The following is a 20,407-nucleotide window of genomic DNA, read 5'->3' as shown; positions in this document are numbered from 1 at the left end:
ACTCACTGTTCATCAGACAACGCAATAATGAAACACTCTCTGAAGACAGATAAATAACAGTGACGGAAAAGTTTCTTGTTCTTGCTTTTCAGAATTTGCAGTTAGATGTTAGGTGCTTAGATAACTACAGTGATAGGTGTGGTATTAAAAACTAGGAGGCATGGATGTATAACAGTTTAGTATATTAAATAGAATGGATATATCGGCTACAGCATGTGTTGGGGATAGTATAAGTCCTCTGGGAAGATGAGGAAGCAGGTTTGAGAAGTTAACAAATTAAGCACTCGTGCCATGAGTGTGACCTGCCAAAACTAGAATTTGAGTGTATACAACAGTTGGCCTCAAATGAATATCTGATACCAGTGACAAGCTGTGTGGTTTTGTTTTGTTGTTTTTTGTTCCCCGATATAACTGTAGGGCTTCATTTTGTTTGCATAACTAGTGGAACATCAGAAGGTCCAGCTGTAAACAGAGCGCTTTGGACCGAAACTGTTAAAGAAAGTCAGTTCTGTTATGCATAGATGATCTGAAAATGCTGTTAGTAAATGTAGTAGTTTGTCCGAGGACTGCTGGGGAGGAAGCGGGAACATTGTCCCTTCTCATTGTAGAACTATCTTGCAAGAGAAGTCTCACTTTTGAAAGACTTGGTCTAGAAAAACCTTTTTAACTTATACCCGTGAAAGTTTATTAGCCAGGAACAACACAACTATTTCTGCCCCAATGCCCCTTTTCTACTCTGTCAATTACCTGCTTCTATACTCGTTAACATCTCTGAAGAATTACTTTTACTGCATACTTCCTGTGGCCCTGAAACATTGGCTACATTGACAATAGAAGATTCCATTGTGGGAGGGGGGGAAGAAAACTGCAGCCCTATAAATCACTAATAAGAGTAACTGAAAATTATTGAAGATAACAGGATTAGTTTCATGTTCTAACCATGAAGGGAGTAAGCCTCTTGTGCTGTTAAATTCATTGAAGTTCAATTATCTAAAATATAAAAGGAAATATAATAAGATATTGAGATTTCCCAAATGGGATTTCTTCTTTGGTTTGATGATTTAGAATTTGCGGCGAGATTAATATGACTCGTGTTGAGAGATGCTTGGTTCACATTAATGTGTCCACACACTGAAGTTCAAGACTGGGATACAACAGTTTTGCTGTGCAATTAATTCTGCTTTGTCTGGGTCAGCTTCTACGATTTAAACAGTTGTGTTCTAACTCCTGTATTTCCCTAGCCCATAATTGAACTGTTCTTCCTTTCATACATTTTGTAACCTAATTATCCTTAAATAAATCAGTTCACTTACTCAGTGAGCTCCCTAGACGAAAGTGTGAAATCCCACAAACATTCATTATGAGTTTAACATTCAGTGTAAGTGACATTCCTTTGGAAGGAATGAGTCACATTTTATAGAGTATGCATATATTATGACGATTACTCCACGAAAGCTGTTTTGCAAAATAAGGTTCAAATTGTGCATATTTTTCACATAGTGGCTTTGTTTTAGTATTGCGTACAGATTTAAAAAAAAATCTAATTGTCTAAAGCCATGCTTTAGGGTTGTCTGATTGCTAAATTAATCTCTTATCACAAGTCTCATTGATCTTCTGTTCGAGCAGCTGAGAGTGATTTATGTATGTCAACCTTTCAAAAATTTATTACTGGTAATAAAGCTAACTGGGGTAAGTGCCAGGCTATTCTAAGAGACAATCCATGCTCTGAAGTATTTTATTTTGTCAGATGTGGTTATTGTTTGAGTATGTTCTTGTGACAGAACTAATGAAATTGCTGGTGAGTGAGACAAGCTAGGTTCATGAGGTATACTCTTACTGGTATGAAGTTAATGACGCTATTGGGAAATTAGAACATTGAGGTTTGACTTTTAATATGATGGTCAGAATTACTTGTGTTTTCTAGCCATTAGTACGCATTCTTGAATCTGATTATCTGTATTTTGTGCTATGATACTAAAAGTAAAAAACCAAACAACCTAAAATGTGGTTACTTTAAAAACATCTTGTAACTCTGATGTACAATTTTTTTTTTTTTTTTTTAAACCAAGCACAGTGTGCTCTACTGGTTGATCTTAAATAACTTTGTTTTTCAGGTTTTTATGAGGTTTTTCTTAGCCTTAAAGTAATGCAGCTAGTGTGCATGACTAAATATGCTTTGTAGATCCCTCTGTACAAAAGACACTTGTAAGCTTAGAATACTTAACTTTCAAAAGATTGTGTGATTAAGTCTCTGTATGTCAAGTGAATTTCTTTGAAGGGTCTTATAAATGTGATTGTTCCTCTTCAAATGAGCTAAAGAGGAGGCTAATTATCGCTCCCTTTAAAATTGTTGGACTGATTTCTCCCCCCCTTGTGTGAAAATGGTAATATATCATGCATGAATATATTTAGTCTTGTAGCATTACTTTGTTTTAGAAAATAACCCTAAAAATACTGTATGTCTACACTGGAAAAAAATGTTTTCTTAACCTAGGTTGGTTAACCCAGGTTAAGAAGAAACCTGGGTTAGGAACACACGTTTTAAAATAGCATTGTAGCTGGAGTAGCATGGGCTGCTTAGCCACCTAAGTATCAACCCCGGGGGGTCTAGGCTTCTACATATTTGTAGAGGCTAGCCTGAGCTGCTTCTGTGCTACCATGGCTACGTTGCTGTTTGTAGCACACTGGCACGGGTACATCCAGGGCTGGTGCAAGGATGTTTCACGCCCTAGGTGAAACTTCCACCTTGCGCCCCTCCTTCCCTTGGCCTGGGGAGCCGTGCGGCAGCTCACCGCCCCAGCTCACCTCTGCTCTGCCTCCTCCCCTGAGCACGCCGCCCTGCTCTGCTTCTCTCTTTCCCATGCTTGTGGCACCACACAGCTGAGTGGCGCCACAAGCCTGGGACGTGAGAGAAGTGGAGCACTGGCGGCATGCTCAGGGGAGGAGGCGGAACAGAGGTGAGCTGGGGTGGGGAGCAGTTCCCCTGCATGCTACCCCTGCCCAGTTACTTGCTGCAGGCGGCCATCCCCATGCCCCCCTGCCCCAGCTCACCTCCGCTCCACCACCGCCCCGGAGCGCACTTTTGGCCTCCTCCAAACACTTGGCGCCCTAGTTTGCCTAGTGGTTGCACTGGCCCTGGGTATGTCTATGTAAACTATGGATCATCTCCCCAGCTCCAAGTATAGATGTTGCCTAAGGGTACATCTACAGTGGTGCAGCTGTACTTCTGCAGCACTTCAGTGCAGACACCACATCAACAGGAGGGCTTTTTCACCAGACGTGCTATTTCCTTTTTTATTTCTAAAGGCTTATCTACAGTGCACATGGAGTTATTTGGGAATGGCTGTTCCCAATTTTGAAATTATTTTGAAATAAGGCTGCCTTGTTCCTGTTTAGTATGGGTTAAGCTAAACAGAGAAAAAAGGCTGCCTTACTCTGGAAAAAGTGAGTCCATGCGTGGAGTTATTCAGGAACAGTTTTTCCTGAATAACTACATGTATAGGCAAAAAGAAAAGGAGTACTCGTGGCACCTTAGAGACTAACAAATTTCTAAGGTGCCACAAGTACTCCTTTTCTTTTTGCGAATACAGACTAACACGGCTGCTACTCTGATACATGTATAGGCAAGCCGTAATGCTAGGAATGGCTGTCAATAGTGATAGCATCTATTCAAGTTACATCTTTTAAAAACTAGTTTGTTTAAAGGGACAAACTTGAATATCCTAAAACTACCTTAAAATATTTTTCTGATAAAGCCCCCTTAATTGGTAAATCCTGACATTTATTTTTTAAGTTAATTTTGTTTTGAAATAATTATCTTTTCTCTTTGTTGCTGCTGCTGCTTTTAGAAGGGGACTTTGGAGGTGGGTCTGAGTGTAATGCCAAACCTGCTCAAGACAACCAGTCAGCTGCTGCTCTTTTCCCCCACCCCCTCATGTTTGACTGCTGCCATATCAGCTTCAAACTTACTGTTGCTGTTACTGGTACACAGGCCCTTGCATGAGCTGTGTCCCAGAGCAGTACAGGAGAGTAGTGAATCATCATGCTAATGCAGTGTTTCCCAAACTTTAGAAAGCTGTGTTCCCCCCCTTCAGGAAAAGCAAACCAATCTCCCACCCCTTGGAGACTTGGCCTGTCCTTTGGGGAAACAGCATGCTACTGCATGAGATCAGGCATGCAACTGACAAACAAAACAATGAAACTGACACTGCACGAAGTGCTGTCAAATGCACAAAGTAAAACTGAAAAAAATGGAAGAAAACAACTATTCTATCAGTTAGAGTAATCCTGGAAGTGTATTACTGCAGTATGTACCAAATCTTTCCCCCTCCCCCTTTCCTGTTTCTTTAATCCCATTATACACTGTTGCATTTTGGTTCTGTAAATGGTGCCAATTTGTATCATTGGTCTAGCTGTCCTAGGTTGTTTTATGTAGTAAATCTGTTGGGAGGGTTATCAGATCTTTGTATGATAAAGCAGAGATGACTTAATTTGTATGCTGTTGTATCCCAAAAACAATATAGCATGTTTATCATATATGGAATTAAAGTAATTACCATTAAAGCTGTCTTTGCATCAGTGCTTCCTAGAGCCTACAAATATTGATGATTTGGTAATTCAAGTAATAAATGAAAATGTTATGAGTATTTATGGAAGTCTGAAATAGGCATTATCAGTAGAGCATACAAAAATGATAGCATCCTCTGACAACTCTGAATTATTCTTTAAAAATATATATCTTGCAAAAGCATGAAAAATCCTTGACTGCAGAACAGTGGCTCAGTCAAACTTTAAAAATGTATTTTTAACTTTTTCAGAGAACTAGTTTTTATATGGTTTGATTTAAAAATGGAAGAGCTTGCTTTGATTGATTGTCATATTGATTCAATTCTGAATTAAAAAACAAAAACAAAAACAAAAAAACACAGCCCAACAGTCCCAGCAGTAACTACACAGAGCCTTGAGATTGTAAAAACTGCTGAATCATTTAGGAGACAGCTGAATTACTGTATAGTATAGGGTTGACAAGTAGAGAGACTACACTGATGTTCTAGCAATTTAAGGTTTTGATTTTTTGTTTTACGCTGGCAAAGATACAACCGTCACAATTTAACAATAGTAAAAAAGGAATAGTTAAGTAGAATTGAAATTAAAAGAATTACTTTGAACTGAAATAGAAATATCTGAATTTAGCAATTAATTACAGTGAGCTGACATAAAGTGCATTTTTAATGTACTGTAGGCAATTGTCCACAAAGATGCATGAAACAACCATGTTTGCTTGATCTGGGTGGGATTTATTTTGCAAGTAAGAATTTTAATTTAATGTGTACTGGCTAAGATAACTAGTTGTCTGTAGGGTCAAGGTACTGACATCAGAGGCATTTCTGAACAAAGATGTTGCAGTTGGTGGGTGGATGGCACTGCTTTCAGCTGTTGTATGAGCTTGCATAAATAGTATCTCAACTTTAATCTTTCGGGTGTTCAGAGGTAGTGTGCATATTTCCATTTAACCCCTGGACACTTGCCGGCATGTATGACCCTTTAACAATTCCTGCCCCTCTGTCCATCCTTGGCACCTTGGCTCCAAACAGTCTAGGAGTAAAGCCAGTAACTTTGAAGTTGTAACTGTGTTGGCTACATCTATTAAGCAAAAATATTTTCATTTAATCAATACAAGGTGTCTGTTATGTTTCCTGTGTAATATGTTGATCATTTGTGAAATGTAATTCATCTCCCCAGTACAAATGTTTTCTTTCCTTTTGTGCGTGTTGATCAATAATGGTAAAATATAGGGAAAATGAGAACTGAAAAAGATGATTAATGGACTTTTGCATCAAGAGTAAAGCTTGTGTTTTTTGCAAAAAGCAATTTTTTTTTGCAGCATATTTCAGCAAAGAGGAGTGTGGCCTTGACTTGTATTTTAGGATAACAAATCTCTTTTAAGTAGTTCATCTATAAAAACTGATGAAGTATTGACTCTTATCTTAAATTTTGTGATGTGAGAAAAGGGCAACCAGGGCCCAATCTGATTAGAGCCTTTGGGGGCTACCTCAATATAATGACTGATTATGTCTTCTGCAGTCCTACAAGCTTTCTGTGTTTCACAAACTGTAGTTGGCAAGGTACTTTATTGTGGCTTGAATATCTACTTCTGTCAGTAGGGAATCATCTGTCAATCTTCATGCAGTGATACTTTCTGCTAATTCTATCCCAGTTCTGGACTTTTTTTTAGAGGTGGGGGAGGGAGCTTGGACTTGGAGGTGCTTTTTTGACTAGCTATATCTCATTCTCTGTCTCTTTGGTATAAATTTAATCATGATCAGACACCACCATGGGAAAATAACAAACAAGGAGGGCCAAAGCAAACTGCAAAGTGACTTGGATACATTTAGACAAATAGAGGCAACAGGAAGATGAACCTTCGCTAGTAGTAGACTGGGACACATTTAAAAGCTATGTTAGCATAGCTTGGAAATAAAAAGCAAAACACCCCATACCAACATAGCTATGCCAACAGAAACCCCAGCGTAGATGGGCCTATGTTGATGAAAGAGGGCTTGTGTTGACATAACTAACATCATTCAGGGAGGTTGTGTTCCTAAACCAACAAACTCCTGTATGTGTAGGCTTAGGCTACACTAGGGTATGCTGACATAGCTAAACCAGCATAGGCTCCATAGGGTAGACATTCCCCTAATGAATGTAAAGCCTTATGCACAGGGAAGGAACTAAACAGCATGTATAGAAAATGGGTTGAGCTAACTAAGCAGAAACATGAACGTCTTAAAGCAAGTTTTTTTCATCCTGTGTTAATACTCTAATATTAGTTTTTCATGTTACCCAAGTATTAAAGTTCCCTTAGAAAAGGTGTAAACCTGCCCAGGGCGAGATGGCTCATCCAAGGAGCTTTACTTTAAGTGCTCCAGAATCTGAGGAAAGCTTGAGCTACTGCTGAAGTGGCTGAAGTAACTGAAGTCCATAGAAATGTTCTAATAAGATAACTTAAACTGCATCTTAAGCTGTATTGCCTTATTGAACAACTTTTAATTTATATTATTTCTTATATAGCAAACTTTGGCCTGTTCCATTTTAACGGCTTTGTTGAGCGAGTTCTCAAGTTCAAGTAAAACCAGCAACATTGGACTAAGCATGGAGTTCCATGGTAACTGCAAACGAATATTTCAGGTAAAACAAACAAACAAAAAAGTATGCTAACTATATTTCTGATAAATAGAAATGTTGTTAAAGGAAAGCTTTCATGCACCAACAAATACATTAACAATTATGGTATGTGCAAAAGTCTCCTGTATATTAGAAATTAAAATCAATTCCTTGTTTAGTAAACATCTTAGTAATGTTAGGAATATTTGTTTCAAAAAGTGTAATGCGTTTTTTTCCATTTTATGAATGTAGATCTATGAATCTATACACAGTAGGAATCTTAATTCCCTGTCTACCAATAGCAAATAAAACTAATACTCTTTGGAACAATGATAGTCTTAAATATAGCTTTGGTTAAAAGCCAAGGAAAGCCGTGCATTTAAAAATATTATTGCAGATGGTGCGGTCTGGTTGTCTCAGATGCATTGTTTGGCTATGGATAAACGTTTTTGTGAAGGCATAGCTTTAAGTTCTGTGATTGTTGTGGAACAGCTTATCAACTTCTTCCATGCCAAAGACCAAATCCCTCCTCCTCTACCAGTTGTTAGAGAAATGTATGATCAGTTTTTTCTCTTAATGAAAAATACTTATTTTTAAAAAAAAACTAAAAAGCTTAAATCTTACTAAAGTATTACATTGCATAGGTAAAGGCCTTGTTTCTGTTCAGATATAAGAAATGTTCCAAGTTTATGAAAGAATCTCAGATTTTGTAAAGAAAATTTTATTTTATTTTTTCTCACTATTTGCCTGATCAAGACCTTCTTACTTCATGAATGGGAGACTCCATTAATAGTATGTGTATTCTTCCTAACACTAGGAAGATGACCTTCGGCAGATCTTCATGCTAACAGTAGAGGTACTACAGGAATTCAGCAGACGTGAAAACCTCAATGCTCAGATGTCTTCAGTGTTTCAGCGTTATCTTGCACTAGCCAATCAGGTCTTAAGCTGGAACTTTCTTCCTCCAAATTATATCCTTTTAATGTTTGAACCTTTGCTTCAGCTAATTAACTACATCTGTACTTGATAACTGGAGCGTTTGAAAAATGTAACATTTAGAGAATTTTTTTTTCAAGTGGGGGTAATTTAGACCTTTTTGCTATGCACTCTACTGGTCACTCCCATATTTGCTCATATTTACTATATATTCAAGTTGTTATTGCCGTTTTTTCTTTAAAGCTGTAAGTATTTGTCAGAAGGGTAAAATTAGAAGCAGCAGCTAGTTACGGGCTGCTGGACTTTCTGGCAGATTTCGGGATGGTGCAAAGTGGGAACTTTCATCTACTGCTTTAATGTGAGACTAGGCAGAACCAGCAGGGATAGATCAAAGCTCTTGTTTTGCTTGTAAAGCTTCTCACTGTGGATCTGTCACCTCCTTCTCTCCAAGAAAAGGAGAGGGTGATGTAGAACTAACACCATCTAAGAATTAACCCCTCTGGCTTCTTTGAGAGCTAGAAGAGAAGTTCTGTACTACTTTTTCCACGGGCAGGAGAAAAGCATCTTAGGATCCCACCAAGAAAAGCATTTGTCAGCAGGCAGGCAGAACAGACTGCACCTGGTATACTTAGCCTTCCTCCTGATAACCTACAGGTTGCTTTAAGACAGTCCCTTAGCCCCTCATTCCTCTGTGTGACAGGTTGCTGATCTTGGGATCCCAAAGAAGTGGGAAGAGATTAAAAGAATAAAGAAGAAGGGAGGGACTATAATGTGGAGACTGAAAGGGGAAGACGCATGGAGGGAGAGGGAAGGAATGAGAGAAGAGAGGAATCGAGATGCCTACACACACATATATACATATATAGACTAGAAGAAAATCAGTGTAGATATGGTAAACTGCATTTTGCATTTATCCAGCAAAGAGTTAAATGGCAAAGCTTCGCTGCCAGGGGTGACTTTTATTCCTGACTCATAAAGCTTTTTTAAATCCTTTCAAATCCATTTGCATCAAATGACATACACCACAAAAAAACTCAGATGTTATACCTGGATCCTCTGTAAGGACTTTATTTCACTCGGAGAAATATTGTTGGTTGTGGGTGATCAAAACATGTTGTAGGGGTTGTTTTGGCCCTGATTTCTGGGATGTGTGTACCTACTGTACAATAGATAGTAAAAGTGAGATTTCCATGCTTGAAAGTGGACATTCTTAAGGTCTTGTCTGGAAGGCTGAGTTTGTATTATGACTTCTAAAGTTATAGGGAAAGTACCATGATTTAAAAGAAAATACCCACATGCGCTTCTGTTGAAAACCACTGAATTCATACTGGATTAATGAGCCATATTCAGCCCTGGTGTAACTCAGCTAAAGTCAATGAAGTTAATTCAGAGATGAGGTTGGTCCAAGGGCTTTGAAGACTGCTTCTGGAGGCCAACTGCTGAAGGTTGTAAGGAAAATTTGGGATTTGCAGAATATTGGATATCTTTTGGGATCACCTGTTGCAATTTGACAGTGTCCACAGAAGAGGTACATCTCTATGCTGTCTTGTGTTGTGGGTTTTCCCACTGGTGTAGCTTTACCTCAGTACAAGACCCTAGTGGAGATGAATACCACAGTTGGAAACTGGGGTATGCTGCACCACCAGTGCAAGTCATAATTTACATGAGTGCTGTCCATCTGCACTGTGGGTTTGAAATGAGGCAGTTACATTTGTGCAACTACACTGATGCAAAGAAAATTGGAGAATTAAATTAGTGACCTAGCTTACATTTTTAGCTGTATGTAATCAGAAAATGGCTTGTTCTGTGCCAGTAAATAGGTGTTAATTGAAACAGATAATCAGGCCTTATCACTGGATTAGTACTAGCAATATTTTCAATCACTTGGATACTTTCAAGAAACAGTAGCTAGTAAACTGTATTTTTATAATTAAAGGGAAGAGAGAATTATGTGGTTTTTTTCCCCTCTGCTGGGCATTACGTTTTTATATGAAAAGCATATTTAGAATCAGAATTAATTAAATTTCATTAAGAAAACATTAAATAATTCCACCAGCATATTGTCTTAATCTTTAATTTAAAAAAAATGTGACAGTTGGCCATAGTTGGTCCCCAGTTGTTCGGCCTGAATGTGAGTGCACTTTTAATACATCAAAATACATTAAATGAAACTTTAAATTTTTTGTAGCAGATGTTCTCTTCATTCTCAAACAATTAGCAGACCTCAGAAATGGACTCGTACAATTATCAGTTGTGTGTGTATTTTGCCATAGCATTTTGTATTTCCCTTGGCAAAATACACTGGTTATTCCTGTGTTCATCAAGGAGAGAGTGAAGTTAATTTACAGTAGATATCTGTTATCTTTAGTTAAATGATTATTGTATCTTTAAAAGAAGTGGCAAAAATGTGATGAACTCAATACTAATCAAAGAGTTTTAATCTTCAAGGGTCATATAATTTAGTGTAATCTCTTAAGAATTGTATTAAGACAAATTACTTTTAGTCACTGCCTAAAAGTGTTCATACTGTAATAGCTCACTAGTTTGCTTAGCTAAATGCAGTTTCTCACATGAAGCATCTGTATGTCACAGATGGCACATGGCAGCATCATGTTTAAACTGTAGTACTAGTGATGGCAAGAGCTGGTTTGAGAGATGCTGCTTCTTCCATCTCACTTTATAACATGCAGACAATCTATCAGTTGTTATTTTTGTCCATTACCTCCATGAATACTATCTACACAGTAGTTCACCTGGTGTTTATGAATGCTTGAGACATTTCTTGGCAGTGCTAATTGTAAATTATGATAACGTAGAATTCCTATATTTGGCTAAGAATGTATGGCAGTCTGCAGTGATATGTTGGCTTCTGTAGCATTGCTTTTTTTGGTACTGATACAGCATTGTTTATTAGCATTGTTTTGTTTACTTGGATCAAGCTGGTTCTGATCACTTCCCCCCCCCCCCCCTTAATTTTTAAATTGACCTTGGGGGAGACTGGATAACTCAGGACTAGTATTGTGCTGTATATCCATCTCTTTCATAAATTTGCCTCTGCTGATTCCCACTCTGGGAGCCACATATTGTATCTAAAACATCCTATTTCAGAGCTATTACCATTGGCCCATGTGTATCTTGACATATGCAACTAAGCTGTCCTTCATGATCCCCTTGTAACCCATCTCTCTCATGAAATTGCCTTTGCAGATCCTTCTGATTTCTCTATAGTAAGTCACATGCCTTTAGTTGCAAGTTATGAAACCACTGACAACAGTAAAATCATTAGGGGCCTAACTTTGTGATTTGTCCACAGATCCAAAAGTTTTTGAACAGAGAGCATAAGTTTTTGGTCGTCCTGTCTTCCCCCAAAATTGTATTCATTTCTTTGTTAGCAAATTCAGCCAGGGAACTTCAGACTCATTAAGACATTTATTTTTATAAGTTTTAGTTAATAGGTTTAGTTTAAAGTTTAACAATAGTTTAGCTAGTAGTTCTACAGTAATGATTGCTTTAGTGCTGCTTTTTTTGTTTGTTTTAGGTTTAAGGTCTGCATCTCTGGAGGGCTTGGGTCTCTTCCATAGTGAATGTTGAGATGGGATCTGGGTTAAGACATCTGCTGCTTTTTAGTAGCATAATGGTGCAGCTATTTAGCTGATTCAGATTGTCATAGTTGCCTTCAATGGAGCTATGGCAGTTTACACCAGCTGAGAATCTGCCTTTGTCTTTAATGGTTCAGCATGCCTATTGCCTTAAATGCACAAGTGAGGGACATTCACCTTGAATCTATTCAGTGGTTTTTATTCCTTGAGCCATGGTAAGACCTTTAAAGGAGGCTTTAGCACTCCAGTCATTGTCTCTGAAGACAGTTGGAAACATCTTTCACCAAATCTAACAGGTTTCAGAGTAGCAGCCATGTTAGTCTGTATTCACAAAAAAGAAAAGGAGTACTTGTGGCACCTTAGAGACTAACAAATTTATTTGAGCATAAGCTTTCGTGAGCTACAGCTCACCTCATCGGATGCCTCCAGCATACAGCAGAGGCATCCGATGAAGTGAGCTGTAGCTCACGAAAGCTTATGCTCAAATAAATTTGTTAGTCTCTAAGGTGCCAAAAGTACTCCTTTTTCTTTTTTTTACTAAATCTAACGGAGCAGTCAGAGAACCAAATGGAATGCTCTAGAGAACATTGTCCAGAAGAAACCACCATAAGAGGCCCTGACTACCAGAGGAAGAGAAGAGGCATGTAAATATAGCAATTGTATGTGGGCAAGACAAGTAAGGCCTGGTTTAAAAACACCCCCCCCCCCCCAAACTAAATCATCGTGAGCCAGTCTGTGATGTCTGAATCAGTTGTTTTCAGCTTAAGAAGATCTCCAGGGAGCCCAGCATGAAAAGAACAACCATTCAACATGTGTGCAGAATTCTCCACAGCACCACAATGCGTTCCCCTGTATGCCCCAGCCATGACTGGTCTTGGTACAGTGAACTACCCCACAACTGAACCTGTTAAGCTGACTCCAGAGGCAGCTGGGAGTCCAAAGCCAAGTAGCCAGTCATATGGCTTGATGATGATGTAGGAGTTCCTGGTAGTGGGAGAGGCTCTCTCCCATTTGGTCTGGCACAGTGAACTGATGATGTCAACTGGATGGAAAGTGTGCAAAACTGTCCAGGTAGGATTTCTGCTTTGCAGTCAGTGGTAGAGTCCATCCCATATATCCCTGAACAGTGCTCACTGTGCATTTGCTGTACGTTGGTGGTTGGTTTGTTGACTGCATTCAGACACCGAGTGTGAGGTGGAGGAACATTGGCTAGGACTAGGAACCATACAAGTTTTGTTGGCTTCAACGTGCCTATAATAATGAAATGATTCAGCTGTGTCTCCACTAGTATAGTGTGGGCAGAGTTTAACCAAACTGGGGCACAATATTCAATTGAGTAGCAGAGAGTTAAGCCCTGAACTATGTAGAGTTTGTGCATTGACTTCCCAAGTGGGATCTACCACTTTGTTCAGTAGACAATTTCTGCTTTTCATCTTTTGAGCTACTTTAGTGAGATGGTATTTATATGTAAGTGTGCAATGTAGGGTGACCCCTAGATACACTGACTTGAAATCGTGTGCCAATCATGAACCATTCAAAAAGATGTTAAGCTCAAGTTGGCACTGAGCATGGTGTAAGTGGAAGCATGTTGACATGGTCTTTGATTTACAGTAGGATCTCAGAGTTACCAACTGACTGGTCACCCACACCTCATTTGGAATGGGAAATATGCAATCAGGCACCAGAAGAGACCCAAAAAAAGGGGGGGGGAACAGTACAGTCCTGTGTTAAACGTAAATTCCTTTAAAAAAAAAAAAAAAAAAAAAAGCCAAGCAGATTGTCAGTGTACATGAACTGCCTGGAGATTCCATATTTAGATTGAATTGCTGGGCCGTAAAGAGAGTTCAACCAGTGCCACAGAGGGTGGATGCAAAGAAGTGCCAAAGTGGTCATAAAAATAAGAGGCTGTCAATCTTGGCACCCTTGGGTAAAAGCTGACCAGACTTCAGCTCTGAAACCAGGCAGTTAGAATTGCTTTTTGAAGGTCTACATACTTTTGAGTAAGGCATGTGGTCTGTGGTCCTGTGTTCAACTTAAGTGTTAATCCTGTTAATAATGTCTCAAGAGATACTGAGCAGAGTGTGAGAAGGGGGGGTTCAGATTTCATGAATCTTAAACATAACTAAACAGAACTTAAACACCATATTGAAATTGAACTCGGCCATAATTAGTGCTTCATCACTTGTGTTTTCCTTGACATTTTGTTGTAAACTATATAAGACATAGGACATAAGAATGGCCATACTGGGTCAGACCAATGATCCATCTAACCTAGTATCCTGTCATTTGACTGTGGCCAATGGCACATGCTTCAGAGGGAATGAACAGAACAGGTAATCATCAAGTGATCCATCCCCTGTTCCCCATTCCCAGCTTCTGGCAAACAGAGGCTAGGGACACCATTCCTGCCCATCCTGGCTAATAGCCATTGATGGATTTATCTAATTCTTTTTTGAAATCTGTTATTGTCTTGGCCTTCACAACATCCTCTGGAAAAGAATTCCACAGGTTGACTGCATTGTGTGAAGAAATATTTCCTCTTGTTTATTTTAAACCTGCTGCCTATTAATTTCATGTTAGTTTAGTTCTTGTGTAATGAAAAGGAATAAATAACACTTCCTTATTTACTTTGTCCACACCAGTCATGATTTTATAGATCTCGATCATATCCCCCTCTTAGTCATCTCTTTTCCAAGATGAAAAGTCCCAGTCTTATTAATTGTTTCTCATATGAAGGTGTTCCATACCCCTAATTATTTTTGTTCCCCTTTTCTATACCTTTTCCAATTCCAGTATATCTTTTTTTGAGATGGGGCTACCACATCTGCACACAGTATTCAAGATGTGGACATACCATGAATTTATACAGGGCAATATGATATTTTCTCTCGTCTTATCTATCCCTTTCCTAATGATTCCCAACGTTCTGTTAGCTTTTTTTGACTGCCGCTGCAGATTGAGTGGATGTTTTCAGAGAACTCTCCACAGTGACTGCAAGATCTCTTTCTTGAGTAGTAACAGCTAATTTAGACCCTATCATTTTATATGTAAAGTTGGGATTATGTTTTCCAATGGGCATCTGCCATTTTGTTGCTCGGTCACCCAGTTTAGCGAGATCCCTTTGAAACTCTTCACAGTCTGCTTTGGACTTAACTATTCTGAGTAGTTTTGTATCATCTGCAAATTTTTCCACCTCACTGTTAACCCCTTTTTCCAGATCATTTATATTGAACAGTACTGGTCCTAGTACAGACTCCCGGAGGACACCACTATTTACCTGTCTCCATTCTGAAAACTGACCATTTATTTCTACCCATGTTCACTCTTCGCCAACAGATCATGTTCATCTAAGTGTCGATAATTCTATTCTTTACTACAGTTTCAACCAATTTGGCTGGTACTGAAGTTAGTCTTACTGGCCTGTAATTGCCGGGATCACCTCTGGAGCCTTTTTTAAAAAAATGGCGTATTAGCTACCCTCCAGTCATCTGGTACAGAAGCTGATTGAAAGGATAGGTTACATATCACAATTAGTAGTTCTGATTTTGCAGTGTAGTATCTGAGCACCTTGAAAACGTTAATAGATCTTGCAGTGCCTCTGGGAGGTAAAGAAGTAGTTTTATCCCCATTTAAAAAAAAAAGAAATGAGACGGAGAGATTAAAGGCCTGACTTTTTAAGGTGCTGAGTGCACACAATTCCAGTTTTCGCACCTCTGAAAACTGGGCTGTAAGTGACTGGCATACAAGAAGTCTGTGGCAAAGCTGGGAACAGAACCTAGATGTTCTGAGTCCAGTACCTCAACTGCAAGGTAATTGAGCCTTCCTCTTAACTGTTAGTTATGCTGTCCTGGAAAAAGTTTAGTATTTAAAATTGTAGGCTGATTTTTTTTTTTAAAGCAGAATATGCTAAGCATTCAAACATGGGCTTTCCTCATTTTATTACCTAAACCCCACGTCCCCAAAAAGTCAGACTTATCGTAAGGCTTATCGTATACGGACTTATGAGGGTTTGTAAGATCCCTCATAGACGGAGAGTCCCTTTCCCATAGGGACCAATCCCAGTCCGTCTGTGTATCAGTGTTAGTGAGTTCTCAGATCCTGGCCATGTGCTTGGCATAGTTGCAAACCAGAAACAACAGTCTTTAAACTCTACATATAATCAGTATACTGACATTACAAGGTTGTACAGCAGACTTCCATCTGTTAGATTCTATTTAAATTAGTTAATTATCGGTAAAATATATGTATAGGAATACTTCTATTGTACTTGAAACACTTTTTTCTCCAAACAAGTTCTAAAGCTGGATTAAAATGACCTTTGAAACAAATACCTCATAATGCGCCAGATCATCCTCTCCTACAGAAACACCAGAGAAAGAAATCTGTCAGAGGAAATCAAAGCATTGATTGTGAACTACTCCCCTATTGTTGTGTTGGGAAGAGGCAGGGTTTGCTTTCACCTGGAATAGGCTGTGGGGGACCCACCACCAAACCTGGTGGATCTGCAGAAGGCCCTGAGCTACAACACTTGCTCTAATCCCCAATTGCTGCCCTCAGACTATGGAGAGGTTTTGTGGAAAAGATAATATAGCCCCATCTCTTGAGGGTCAGAGGGGCAGCAGTGCATATCCTGTCCATTCCCTACTCATGGACTCTGGATCCACAGAGTACCTTCCACAGGGGAGTCATGGAAGTTGGCTGTGCTGCAGAGAAGGCTGATCTATGTATAGAGCTGGAGGTTAACGCCATCTATTGTATGTTGTGCAGATATTCATTAATAGTAAGTATGTCAATAAAAATGTGCATAATTGTAAGTAATACTTAGAGCATATATAGTTTGAAAATCATTTTAATTTCCCAGTGATTGCCCTTGTTTGAAAACAAGTTTTATTTCTCTAAGCTGTAAAAACTATGCTCATCATGAGATTGGTGGGTGCATGCATAAATTGGGATAAGAGGAACCAATGTAAGCTAAATGAACCCTTCCAAAACAATACTTCAGTATGATCTGCAATCGTTCTCTTCCAGCAAAAGCACTAGTGAATACATTTGCCTTACTTATGTCATGGCATGAATGAAATTTCTACATTATTATACTTCTCAGTACAATTTGAGACTGTTCACTGAATAATCTTGTTTCTGATTTTAAAAGACTTTCAGCTTCTGTAAGAATCTCTGTATTTTACATTATCTCAGTACAAAGTTGAATTTCCTATTGGTTGTTTTTAGTGTGCATTTGTGTGGTATCACCAGTGAGCTGTTTTAAGGATATGCTCTTTTAAAAAAAAATAAACTAAAATAAAAAAAATTGAGTTAGTTTTTCTGTGATATTATAGGGTGGTGCAGTGGCATTTTTATTTTTAAACTATATTGCTGTCTGAACTCCTGGAAAAAGTATTGCACAACTTAGTCATATTTCTATTGCTTTAAGAGCATTGACAGTCTTCAAATTCATTTTTGATAACAGTGTTACAAAGCCAGCATTTATCATGGGTAGCATCAGAAGCTGCATGTGCACTATCAAATTTCATACCCATTTTTCAGCCCTGCTGCAGATGGACCAATGCTAATAACAGTGTAAACCGTAGCATAGACCAGGAATTTCACTGTAGTGTTCCTGAAGCAAGTGTTTGACACCATGATAAGCATGCCTGAGCCCTATCTACACTAGCAATTATACATTTACTAGCACTAGTGCAATGACATGTTCTGGAAAATGAGCTCTAGGTTCTCTGCTGTAGCTGCAGTCTCATTTTGGATTGTTTTGTGAACATATACGTTATTTCACCTACAAATCTTCTATTGTCAGATGTGTCATCAGGCCATTAGTATGAGATTCAGTTCTAAAAATAACAGGATATGACTACTAAATACTGAGGCTTGTTAAAATAGTGACAGTAAACCAGCCCTTCTTTCATTCCAAATTAGGTGTGTATATGTAACTGGTCCCATTTGTAAATTAAACCTACTAATGAGTAAATTGAATCTCTAATCCTCTTATGGTACTTCTATATTTCATATTCATTTAGTACAGAATTAAGGATAAGAGCACTTTTACAAGTAAAGAATAACTTATCTTGCTGTATTTTTTTCATTAGCTTACCATGCGTCAAGAAAATCATTCATAACTTACTGTACAATTTAGACTACTGCTAAGTGCTTTGTAATGCACCTGAGAGTAATTATAAAGTTTTGGTGAAGGATTATTATTTCTTATAATAACTTACATCAATATTTTATTTTCATCCAAAAAACTGAAATAGTTTCAAGTCACTTTATAGATATCTTAAGCTTTTATTTATATTCTCAAATATAAATGAGACCAAAAACTCGATTATCTTATATTTCTGTATGAAATCTATTGTGTATCTCTGAGTCCATACTGTTCTCATATACATTTGGTAAATTTGTATGTAATGAAATTCATTTTGTATTGAAGTAGTATAAAAGCCCTGAATTTTTTCCAATTCATTATATGTCGATTGCAGTTCTGGTTATAGTGAACCTCTCGCTTACAATGAAATTGCTCTATGGAAAAAATTACTTCACTATAAGAGGGTTCAACTGTGTATGATGGTGGTGGGGTTCTATTTTGGTTGCTGTCGTATGATTGGAGTCACTGTGGTACTCTTGATGTCTCCCCAAACAAGTGGCAGTAAAAATGTTGTGCCCTGCTTTATGCTCACACTTTTGTGTATGCCACTTATTTATTTATATATATATATATTTTAAATTTCCCACTTGCTTACTCTTTTGAATAATGTGATCAACATGGGTAGAGCTTATTGACATCTTCTAGTGTAGTATAAACTCTAATCTCTAGAACTTTACATATTTTGAGAAATCTGGAGTATATCTGATGCCTTTAACCACATGTAGTATTATATGTAGTATTCTCAATGTCTCTCTAAATGTTTATATACTTTAGTATAGTCATAGAGTGACACAGAGTGCAGTGGATTTACATGTTAAGTGTTTTCTAGCATTATCTGGTTATCCAGCACTAGAACATTTGCAGATTTCCATGCTTGTAATTTAATGTTGAGCAATTAGATGGTTCTCAGCAATGAATTCATAGATGCAGTGTGTGTGTCTTGGTTTCTCTTTTAAGAACATATGCTTAATAGAACAATGACTTGTGGTGCCTTATGCTTTTATTCTTCCTAGCATAATAAAAAAATTTAGAGTAATACAGGGGGAACATATTTTCATTCTGTGAAGCATATTTGGCTATTTAGAAAAATAGGCAAAAAGAAAAGGAGTACTTGTGGCACCTTAGAGACTAACAAATTTATTAGAGCATAAGCTTTCGTGAGCTACAGCTCACTTCATCGGATGCATTACTGTAGCTCACGAAAGCTTATGCTCTAATAAATTTGTTAGTCTCTAAGGTGCCACAAGTACTCCTTTTCTTTTTGCGAATACAGACTAACACGGCTGCTACTCTGAAACCTAGAAAAATAGGATATATGTTTCAAAGAGCTATCTTTAGCAATCATAAGGCCTTTATAAAAGCTGCCAGGAAAATTTTTTAGAAAATGATTTCCTATTTTGCATAAATTTTAACACCTGTTAATTGCGGTTGCTTTTTTCCCTTCTCCCCCGTCACATTAGATATCCTGGTTATCAAAGTGATCATATCACTATGGTATGTCTCATAATTATGATCAAACTGTTATCTAACATTCCTGGAGCATTCTTTTTTTCAATACTTAATACCTTTTATTCCTTGGCCTCATGCATGAATTATGCTGTGTATGTGGAGAGGCTTAAAGATTGTTTCCATTACATTCTTTCTGAATGGATCCTGTTGTATCTAGGATTTTTTTTAAAGGCAAGTAGGAATGTTATTGTTGACCTTGACACCAGATAACTGGGCAGACATTATATAGCTATGTTTGAATCCTCGCAAAATGTGATGCTAAAGCCAACAGAGTTGTGGCGTGAAACCCTCCTGGACATCAGAGTTATGGAGCTTTTCTTTACAGTAAGTCTCATTCTTCTTCAACTTTCATAATACAGGTCACAGAGAAGCAACTCCTTCCTCTTTTAAAACATTATTGTTGGATTCTTCCTTTTGTACCAGGTAAGACTAATTCTGTTAACATCAATTTTTACTCTAGCAAGTTTCTAAGGCAATGATGATTGATTTTTTTTCCTATCAAGTGATTGACATGCTTTGTGTGTAAAGTATCTTAAATTATTTTTCTTTTCAAAATTAATCATGTATTCATTTAATATCTTGGACATATCTATTTGCCAGATGAAATTCTGAGCATAATGAGTGAGCGGTGTTATCAGATACCTTTTTAGCTAAGGTGTTGCCACTCTACAAATATCAGCTGAACAATAGGTTTTCACTGCTCCTGTAACACTTTGCTCAACAGAACAGTTGAAAACTAGCAATATCTTTGCATTTCTCCATCCAAGTTTAGCATAAAACTCCATTCATTATAAGCTGGATATAAACCAAAAAGGTCAACAGTAGATCTGCTGACTGGAAAATAGCTGAGCAACACATGGTTATTTTGTATTTTTTTTTAAACTGATCTTAAAGCTGGGTAAAAGTAATTTTGTACCACTATTTTTTGTTAATATTTGCTTAAATTGCAGTCAGTCCAGCAACAGCATTCGAATTATTTATGTAAACTGCTATGCTAATCTTATTTTATATCACATCTCTTGGGATCTTACAGCTCAACATTCTT

The 20,407-nt window shown here is 37.9% G+C and overlaps 1 protein-coding gene across 7 annotated transcripts in view; it reads left to right on the top strand.

The window, feature by feature from the left end:
* Positions 1 to 20,407, top strand: part of XPO4 (exportin 4) — a 135,665-nt gene that overhangs the window by 58,724 nt on the left and 56,534 nt on the right. For all 7 annotated transcript variants that reach the window (XR_006277613.1, XM_038409057.2, XM_043504280.1 and 4 more), the window contains 3 exons: positions 7,072 to 7,188; positions 7,982 to 8,135; positions 19,574 to 19,686. Coding sequence is in view for 6 of the 7 variants with exons in the window: in XM_038409057.2 (XP_038264985.1) it covers positions 7,072 to 7,188; positions 7,982 to 8,135; positions 19,574 to 19,686 (384 nt within the window). In the remaining variant the exon portion in view is untranslated. The remainder of the gene's footprint in view (positions 1 to 7,071; positions 7,189 to 7,981; positions 8,136 to 19,573; positions 19,687 to 20,407) is intronic.

The sequence above is a fragment of the Dermochelys coriacea genome, chromosome 1, assembly GCF_009764565.3.
Source record: "Dermochelys coriacea isolate rDerCor1 chromosome 1, rDerCor1.pri.v4, whole genome shotgun sequence".
NCBI lineage: Eukaryota > Metazoa > Chordata > Testudines > Dermochelyidae > Dermochelys > Dermochelys coriacea.
Note: the sequence above shows the minus strand (reverse complement) of the source record. Positions and strands in the feature narration are given on the sequence as shown.